Genomic DNA, 10,306 nt, shown 5'->3' with positions numbered 1-10,306 from the left:
CTAATATGATTGATTAACTTGTGGCTGGAGGTCACATATCCTGTGTACTGTGCCAGTCCTGCATAGCATGTATACACCACATATAACATAGCAGTAAGCATAGTGTACTTATTTTAAGTGTAATATTAGAAAGGACCAACTTTCTGTTTCCATGAATTATTGCAATTTATCAAATACCTAAGTCCCTTATGTGCAGCTCACAAAGGTTGTACTAATATTAAACTAAACATATGCATGTTTTTATTAGTAAATGTATGCACAACAGAACAGCAGGAAAGCTGATGACAAATGATTATGAAATAAGGTGAAATAGCTGCCTTGGAATTCTTTCATAATGTTTATTCTTTTAACTCCAATTTTTTCCACCACCCACTACTTAAAACACTTTCCCCAAAATCAGACAAAAGGAAAACATTTGGGTGACATACAAAAAGACAATTAATATTTATTTGACTCAAGCTTTCCTGTAAGAAGTTAAACAAAATTGATACCTAGTTGAAGGCATTTCCCAAAATGTTAACATTGTTTTATCTATCCCTTTAGTGCCCAGATGAAGAAAAAATTTATCTGAATGAAAGAGCAACTATCTTTACAGTGAGTTTACTTAGGTATATATATATATAAATCCATGTGGGTTAAACATCAAACAACTCACTGTCTACAGGTGATAGGAATCCCATGGCTATATGGAAGCCTCCAAGAGCTCCCAAGATCTGGGGACTCATCTTTCAGCAACTGTGAAACAACCAGAGGTACCCCCATCCTGCCACCTCCCCCTCAGCTATTTTACTGCTGAAAAGGAGAACGTCAACAAAAGAGAATCTTCCCACTCCCAAGCTACATGACTGTCAGCATCAGTAGTTTACTTGGGGATTTCAAAGGATTCTCCTCCTTGCCATCGAAATAGACTGACTGGAAAAATGGGTTTGGCTGAGGCATTGTAAGTGGTTTTGCTTCTCAGAATTATAAAAGTTAAGGAAGTTATTCATATACAGGGAAATCAAACATTGTTTCAACTGAAGAGTACAACATCCAGTATGGCTGCTGTCTCCCAGCATCAACTGGACTTCAAAAATAGAAGCACAGTAAGGAAATACCTTTTTATCTGCCACTTCCATGAACCCCATTCTCCTCAGAGAAGCCAGGGCACAGTGCTCTTTCTGCTGCCATGAAAGAAGGTTACTCCTTTTGTCCAAATCTCTGGAGTGCAGGGGTCCTTAATCTCTCTCCCCTAAGAGCAGGGACAGCAGGTAGCGTCATCCTAGTGATGTAAATTGGTGTTTGGAGAACTTGTGATACAAAGTTCTTATCCTACCAGTAATCTGATTCTGTAGGTGTTGGGGGGGGGTCACCTCTAATTTCCCTTACATTTGGAGGAAGCAAGAGTAGTAGATTGAATATACAATATATGGATATGTTGTAGGGACTGGGGAGAATGGAACTCTAACATATAAAAAAAAAAGTGCGTATAAACATTAGAGCCTTGGATGGCTATCAATATTACACAAAACCTACTTAATTAACCATTTTGTGGCAAGAAAAAGAATCCTACCGTAATCTTGTTAAGAAAGAGGAAGAGAAACAGATACACCTGTTCTTTTTTTCTCAAGCAAACAGCTACATTCTAAGTGAAGATAACATGAGGACAATGCATAAAGAACCATCAAATGCTGAAAAACCTCAAACAGCTGCAAACTCACATGGAAGTTATAAAATCATTGTTTCTCAGTCTACTCTTTACTTGAGATGCAAATCCACCACCCCCTCCCCAGTGTTCGGAGCACATTTTTATCCTAACTTCCAATGAAAGGCAAAAGGCTGCACGGGAGGGAATGAAAGAGAATGCAAAAGGAAGATTGGTGTGGGAGTTGAATGATTTGAAAAAAGACTGGTGGAGACAAAGTGGTCAGAAATAAGGAATCCTAACTACACTGCAAATCTTCTGGTGGGGTTGTGCCTCACCCCTGGGGCCTAGCACAAGCTAGCCTCATAGTAAATGCTTACTTTGAGTACGATAGGTGATGAAAAACAAAACATATCCTTAGAGACTTCATGGTTCAAAGGCTTAATAGCTAAGGAGTCATGCTGCCCACTGCCCTTACAAGCCTGCAATGGCTTTGAACAATCACAGTAGGAGCCCAAACAATAGATACCAGATTTTTCCAATTTTGCTTTTCAGATGCTCTCTGTGACTTGAGGTTTGCATTAGTATTTGCACACAAAGTCAGATTCCCCCACAAATAAAATTGTTGTTGTTTGACCCAAAGAATACGAAGGAAGCAAAGATCCTATCCCAACTCTCGATATAAGATTAACTCTACTATGATCATAACTTTTTGCTTTGTCCCTTAGTTTGAAGCCTTTGAAAAGAATGTCTGCTTTTGTATTTCAATGGAATGACTCTACTCTCTTCTCCAAAGGGTCCACATTTTTAGTTTTTCAGTGTATGATTCACATAAAGACCTTTGGCTCTTTATGTGCCACCTGTATTTAAATGGTCCAGTAGTTTCAGTTTCTATTTAACACGTTCCCAGATAACAATTGGAGAATGGGATGAATCTTCACAAGGTCACATTGAAGGTAAAAATAAATTATCCACATCACTGAGAGGTTTTCTTCAGATTTTCTATCAGCACCACAGAGTCAGTTTCTTCTTTGATTTGCTTCTCATAGATGTCATACTTCTTCCAGTGCTGGAAGGAGGGAAAACACATGATGACTTTTCTACACAATGTTCTTTCCCGGAGTACCTACAGCCAATGCTTATTTTCAGGTTTGCACAAAACCATGAATATATCCTTCTCTCTTTTTTTTTAAAGAGTTATTTATTTGAAAGGCAGAGAGATCTTCCATACACTGACTCATTCCCCAAATACCCACAATAGCTAGTGTTAGACCAGGCCAAAGCCAGGGGCTAGAAACTCCAACCAGATCTCCCACAGGAGCAGCAGGGCCATCATCTATTGCCTCCCAGGTGTATTAGCAGAAAGTTGAATCAGAAATATGGAGGAGGGCCAGCACTGTGGCATAGAAGGATAAGCCTCTGCCTGTGGCACCAGCATCCCAGGGGCCGATTTCAGTCCTGGCTGGTCCTTTTCTGATCCAGCTCTCTGCTATGGCCTGGATAGCAGAAGATGGCCCAAGTCCTTGGGCCCCTGCACCCATGTGGGAGACCCGGAAGAAGCTCCTGGTTTCGGATTGGCTCAGCTCTGGCCATTGTGGCCGTTTGGGGAATGAACCAGCAGATGGAAGACCTCTCTCTGTGTCTCTCCCACCTCTCTATAACTCGGCCTCTCAAATAAATAAATAAACCTTAAAAAAGAAAGAAAGAAATATGGAGGAGCCAAGCACTCTGATGTGGGAAGCAGGCATCCCAAGCAGATGCACCATGATGCTTGTCTCCTTCTTTTTATATTTTTTAACGTAAGAATATTCATCTATTTGAATAATTAATGAAATAAAACAACCAGGAATTAACATTAAAGAGGGAGAAAGCATGGGATTGTTACATGATGTCTGATGGATACCTTAAAAGGTAAACAAATTTGGACTTTTCCAAAATTGGAAACAAATTCCTTAGAAGAAAAATTAAAGGGAGGCATCTTTCCTCACATCAACTGTTTCATTCAGACCATTATTATCTCTATTTTCTTACCACTCAAATTTGACCATTGCTCCAGAAACATAAGAGGCTCAAAAAGTCAACTATCATCAAGGTGAATGCTAATATATATAAGATGTCCCCAAAGGTCTTCAGTGCAGTTCAAATTTCTGGAATACCCAATATTAATAGTTTCATCTAAAATCATTTGCTAGAACAGGAAATTATGTATAAGGCAAGTTCATCTTGAACTCAATTCAAGCATGTCTTTTATGGTGGAAAACAATATCCCGATCCTTGCCTTCTTTACTTGTAAATAAAGAGGAAGGGGTGAAACCTGAGCTCAGTCCTCTCATCTGGGAAATAAAGTTGTTAGACTAAACCAGGGGTTAGCAAACCCTGGTCCATGGATCAAACCAGTCTGGCTGTTTTTGTAAATAAAGTTTTATTGGAACTTCCCCACTTGTTGTTTCTGTATTATCTTATAGTTACTTTCAAGCTATAACCACAGAGTTCAGCTGAGACAGAGACTGACTATCTTGCAAAGCTGAAATGTTTACGGTCTGGTCTTTTACAGAAAAAGCTTGCTAACCCTTGTAACCACATTATGTCTAAATTCCTTTTCTGCTTTGATACTCTATGGTTGTGTATAAGCTTATGAAATGGAAAGAAGAAAAACAAAAACAGCAGCAACTATGACTATTCAGCTTCCTAAGATTGCACAATTGAAGATGAACTGAGCAGGTTAGGAACATCCAGTTTTACAGGAGAACACTGCCTAGCAGCCCAGCAGGTTAAGCCACCACATGCAATGCTGGCATCCCTTACTGGAATGCCAGTTTGAGTCCTTGCTGCTCCACTTTTGATCCAGCTTCCTACTAGTGTGCCTGGGAAGGAAGTGGGAGATGGCCAAAGCACTTGGACCGCTGTCACCCACACTGGGGACCAGAATGGTATTTCTAGTGCCTGGCTTTGGCCTGGCCAACATTCAGCTGTTGTGGCCATTTGGGCAGTGATCCAATGGATGTGAACTTCATGGATGGAAGATCCATCTCTCTGTCTCTGTCTGCAATACCAACTTTCAAGTAAATAAGCAAATCTTTAAAAAAATAAATAATTAAAAACTATTCTTCAGTTGAAGGCTGTGCAAAAACAAGTGGCAGACAGGATTTTGTCCATACTATGTATTTGTAGAGAAATTCTTGGAGGAAATGGGTAGTAGTGGCAAAGTTTTTGAGTCTTTGCAAAGGCCACCTTAAAAACCACAAATAAGCTTGAAGACCCATTTGGATTTTGTTTATTTTTATTTTTTTAAAAATTTTTGACAGGCAGAGTGGACAGTGAGAGAGAGACAGAGAGAAAGGTCTTCCTTTTGCCGTTGGTTCACCCTCCAATGGCTGCCGCGGTAGGCGCGCTGCGGCCGGCGCACTGTGCTGATCCGACGGCAGGAGCCAGGGGCTTCTCCTGGTCTCCCATGGGGTGCAGGGCCCAAGAACTTGGGCCATCCTCCACTGCACTCCCTGGCCACAGCAGAGAGCTGGCCTGGAAGAGGGGCAACCGGGACAGGATCGGTGCCCCGACCGGGACTAGAACCCGGTGTGCCGGCGCCGCAATGTGGAGGATTAGCCTAGTGAGCCGCGGCGCCGGCCGATCCATTTGGATTTTGGAAGTAAGAGAAACAGAAGATAAAAAGTAGGTTTTTGAATCAAAAAGAAATGAAGGTAGATGAAAAAATTATTCAAAAGGATCTGACATTATATAGAAAACAGTCAAAGAAAACAAGGGAATAAAATTACTTAAGTCTATAGGTAAGGAAATTTTCGCTGGAAACATATTTGAAATCCTATAATGAAAAGGCAGGGGCTGGCACTGTGGCACAGTAGGTTAATACTCTGCCTGCAGCACCAGCATCCCATAAGGGCGCCAGTTCGTGTCTCAGCTGCTCCTCTTTCGATCTAGCTCTCTGCTATGACCTGGGAAAGTAACAGAAGATGGACCAAGTCCTTGGGCCCCTGCACCCGCGTGGGAGACCCAGAAGAAGCTCCTGCCTTTGGACTGGCCCAGCTCTGGCAGTTGCAGCCATTTGGGGATTGAGCCAACAGATGGAAGACCTTTCTCTCTGTCTCTCCCTCTCATTGTCTGCAATTCTACCTCTCTCTCTTTTTTTAAATATTTATTTATTTATTTGAAAGTCAGAGTTACACAGAGAAAGAGGGAGAGACAGAGAGGCTTTCCTTCCATTGGTTCAATTCCCAACTGGTCACAACAGCCAGAGTTGCGCAGATCCAAAGCCAGGAGCCAGGAGTCTCCTCTGGGTCTCCCACACAGATGCATGGGCCCAAGGACTTGGGCCTTTTTCTGCTGCTTTCCCAGGCCATAGCAGAGAGCTGGATCAGAAGTGGAAAGGCTGAAGAGCGGCAAGATGGCGGAATAGGAAGGAAGCACATTGATAGTTCGTCAAGACACACGTTAATATAAGTGGAGATACTGCAGGGTCAAGGAAGAGTAGGGGAAGAAACAGCAGAGGAAACTCTTCCGGAACTAGTGATTCACAGTGGACCTGCGTGGAGAGCGTGGGAGCCCAAGTTCGGGACAGCAGCGGCAGACTCAACGCACCAGCGCTGGAACGCGAGGTGAGCCGAACCTCCATAGCCCGAGACACCAGCGGGCAAGTGGAAAGAGGAGGCTAGAGGGAACGAGGCTTGAAACTCCGTGGGGAAAAGTTCACCAGGCTAACTAGAAGAGAGAGAGGAAAAAAAAAAAGTGACCGATACGGACACGAGTCTCTCTCTCTGCTCACCTCTCAAAGGCGAGCAAGACAAAGAGCAGGCGCCATTTTGGACATATGTCATAAGCAGGGCGACCTCAGGTCTGCACCGGCCCTGAGCCTAGCAGAAAAACCTGACTCTGGGGGGAGGGGTGAAATAACTGGAGATTAGCATCTAACTTGGCAACCCAGTGGGAGACTGCAGGAGAATTGGAGCCCACACTGAGGGCAGCAGAGATTCCCTGTGTGGTCCTTGGGAAAGAGCTTCCAATCTCTGGCTCCTGTGGGTATATCATTTGCCTACTAATTACTACCTCCAATTACGTTCAGCTGTGCGGAATTACTTCCCTTTTGAATCAAAAAAAGAAAGAGAGATTTACCACGCCTAACCTGGGAGTGTCATCTTTGACACACCCTCTGCCCTGAGGAACCAAACACAGCTCTCAGTCCACACTCATCTCAAGCCTCTAAGGCTCCACCGAAAGCAGACAGTCCACTTAATATAGAGCCATAGTGTAACAAGAAAAAACACCACAGTGAAGAAACCAAATATCTCCAACATGCCAAACAACAAACGCAAAAACCAAGCTAACAAGAACAAGAAAGACACTATGACGCCCCGAAATGAAAAAGACACCCCAATTCAAGATTATGAAGATGATGAGATCAAAGAAATGCAAGAAGCGGATCTCAAAAAATTGCTAAGAACATTAAGAAGTTCTCAAAAACAAATTCTTGAACTACAGAAATCCTTCATGGACAAGATAGAAAATCTCTCTCGTGAAAATGAAATATTAAGGAGGAATCAAAATGAAATGAAACAACTAGTGGAACAAGAAACTCTGATAGTGACGAGAAATCATAATGAAATGAAGAATTCAATAGATCAAATGACAAACACATTAGAGAGCCTTAAAAACAGAATGGGCGAAGCAGAAGAGAGAATATCGGACTTAGAAGACAGAGAACAGGAAAGGAAACAGGCAAACCAAAGAAAAGAAGAAGAAATCAGAAATCTAAAAAATATTGTCGGGAATCTACAGGATACTATTAAAAAACCCAACATTCGAGTTCTAGGAGTTCCTGAAGGCATGGAGAGGGAGAAAGGATTAGAAGGCATTTTCAGTGAGATACTAGCAGAAAATTTCCCAGGTTTGGAGAAGGACAGAGGCATCTTAGTACAGGAAGCTTATAGAACCCCTAATAAACATGACCAAAAGAGATCCTCACCACGACATGTTGTAATCAAACTCACCACAGTGAAACACAAAGAAAAGATCCTAAAAGATGCAAGAGAGAAACGTCAGATTACTCTTAGAGGATCTCCAATTAGACTCACAGCAGACTTCTCATCAGAAACCCTACAAGCTAGAAGGGAATGGCGAGACATAGCCCAGGTACTAAGAGAGAAAAACTGCCAGCCCAGAATACTATATCCTGCAAAGCTCTCATTTGTGAATGAAGGTGAAATTAAGACTTTTCATAGCAAACAGAAACTGAAAGAATTTGTTGCCACTCATCCTGCCCTGCAAAAGATGCTTAAAGATGTGTTACACACAGAAACACAGAAACATGGTCACCAATATGAAAGAAGGTAAAGGAAGGAAACCTCACAGCAAAAGATCACAGGAAGCTCAATTTATCTTTGACATAGAATTAAACTCTGATGCTCTGTTAAAGCAATGTGTTAAAGTAATCTATTGTGTTCTCTTGATGTCTGTTAAATTCTAATTGTTCAAAAACAGCTGAATTTTTATTAAGATCTATGGGTTATGTAAATATGTGCTTATTTTCAAAGATTTGAATAATCACCTTGTAACAAGATCAAATTTGGTCTATGAGTTTATAATTTTAAACATGGCGACTTAAAGTCTTTTGTCATCCACAGTTATATATGATTTGCTGCTCATAAAACTAAAGCGTTGTTGGTTCTGTGTGTAGCTGTCCTCCTATGGGTTCCTATGGACTTTTTCCAGCCACTTCTATTGTATTCAGTACTTTGGGATGGCTCTGTAAACAGATGAAGCCAATAATGTATTAACAGTACCAACTGAGAGAAAGTATGGTTAACTGAGGTTACTAAAAAAGCAATTCAAATCAATTGGCAATCTACAAAAAGAGTTAAAGATTTTAAAAGCTATTATTAAAAACGCTATATTGGTCTATTATGCTATGTTAAATGTGTGTACATATTGTATGTCCACATGGGGAAATTTTATTAAGAGTCTTATTTTAAATGGCTTATAGATAAGATTGTCCAAAAATTTAAGCTGCTAAAATCAATCAAAGATACATTTTAATTTGAGTGACCTGAATCTATGTATCATATGTTTTAAACTTGTAGGTAGAAAGAAACTAAAAACATTTTATATGGTTGTGCTTAAGTTTGCTGGTTAAACAAACTACACCATGTTAGATATTTAAGAGGTGTTTTCAAATACATGATTCTTAAAATTTATAGAAGGCATTGGACCTTCTGGTAAATGTTTTCTTAAGTTGTTATCTAATGGTTGAAACTGTTTGCTAAGTATTCATGTGATATTGCTATTGTCAGCAAGCGATCTAGGACTTGCTCCCTCATTTCTCTATTCTAAGCCCAACTTGTTCTTTCATTTCTCTATTCTCTTCAAGATAGGAAACTAAATCTATTATGAAGGAATCTGTAGGACGCACAATTTAATCTTTAGACCTTATAAAAGAGATGGCTAACATTTTTCTGTAATAGCATAGCCAAAATAAGAACTTAAATAATAATCTCATAGCTAGATTCACTTCGCCATCAGCGAAGTATACAGTAAGTAGAAAAAACCTCCCTTTCAGACCAAAGGGAAAGAAAGTTTTAAAGTGAGAATATAATTTTCCTCATGGGCATTGTCTACCTTAGAAAAACTACTACAGAACATGCCTGTGACTATAGACTTGTAGTTCAGGCCACCGAAGATTAGAGATGGGACACGGGCACTCCCTTGACTTGCATCCTCTGGTCTGCTTTAACACAAACCAGGAGGAAAAGAAAGCTAGGCATCAGAAGCAATGGGTGGCAGGCCTATTAATGGCTGATCTATACAGTGATCTGCCCTCAAGGAGACCCAACAGGCCAGTCCACTGCAGTGGCTTTCAATGTGGTAAGCCTGGGCTTCAGCAGAAGTCAGCTTGTGAAGAGCCCTGGCAGCTCTGCCAAGAGTTGGATCACTGGAAAAGGACCTGCCCTGGAGTCGAAGGATGCCCAGGTCAGAGCCACAGATCTTATTGGCTCTAAGCTGAAAAGCCCTTCACTCAGCCCAACTTCCAAAGTGACCACTGCAGCTGAGGGGATGGTCAAGTAGGGTCAGCAACATTAAAGGCAGAACTGTAAATTTCTTGTTAGAGTTGCCACCTGCCTTTACCGGCCAGCTCTCCTCCCAGGCCAGCCAAGTAATGAAAGTCAACAGAGTGCCTTCCCCTAGGAGGTTCACACCTCCCTTAGGATATACCCCATGTGAAGAGATAGATAGGTCTGGGCCTCTGAATTTACAAGGCCTAAAGCCCAACAGATTATTATCAAGCCCCTTCTATCAGATTCTATTTGCCTCTCAATCAGAAAAATTACTTGTAGCTTAGACAGCACCTTTCTTAGCTCCTCTAATAAAGACTCTGTCCTTTGTTCTAGACCCTGTCTAGCGTACTTGGGCCTCATTCCTTTGTAATCATAACCTCTACTCTACCTCCAATGGCTCTACTCCCAACCTGTGTGTACTGATGGTCCTCTTCCCCACTTAATGCTGTATAATTGTTCAAACCTGGTTAATGCCACTCTTAGGATCATTGGTTACTATTCTCACTCTGTCTTTTATGACCTTGTCTAAATATGATCAGAGTCGGCAAACTTGGAAGGCTTCCATAGCCTTGGCAACTCATGACGACAGCCTAGGGTGGTTACTGGTGCCATAAACTAGAGT

At 41.4% G+C, this 10,306-nt stretch overlaps 1 protein-coding gene across 1 annotated transcript in view; it reads right to left on the bottom strand.

Moving 5' to 3' along the window:
* Window positions 1-217: 217 nt before the first annotated feature.
* IL13RA1 (interleukin 13 receptor subunit alpha 1) overlaps window positions 218-10,306 on the bottom strand; it is a 75,943-nt gene continuing 65,854 nt past the window's right edge. The window contains exon 11 of the mRNA XM_062183525.1: window positions 218-2,693. Within this exon, the coding sequence (XP_062039509.1) occupies window positions 2,601-2,693 (93 nt within the window). The 3' untranslated portion in view covers window positions 218-2,600. The remainder of the gene's footprint in view (window positions 2,694-10,306) is intronic.

The sequence above is a fragment of the Lepus europaeus genome, chromosome X (assembly GCF_033115175.1).
Source record: "Lepus europaeus isolate LE1 chromosome X, mLepTim1.pri, whole genome shotgun sequence".
Taxonomy (NCBI): Eukaryota; Metazoa; Chordata; class Mammalia; order Lagomorpha; family Leporidae; genus Lepus; species Lepus europaeus.
Note: the sequence above shows the minus strand (reverse complement) of the source record. Positions and strands in the feature narration are given on the sequence as shown.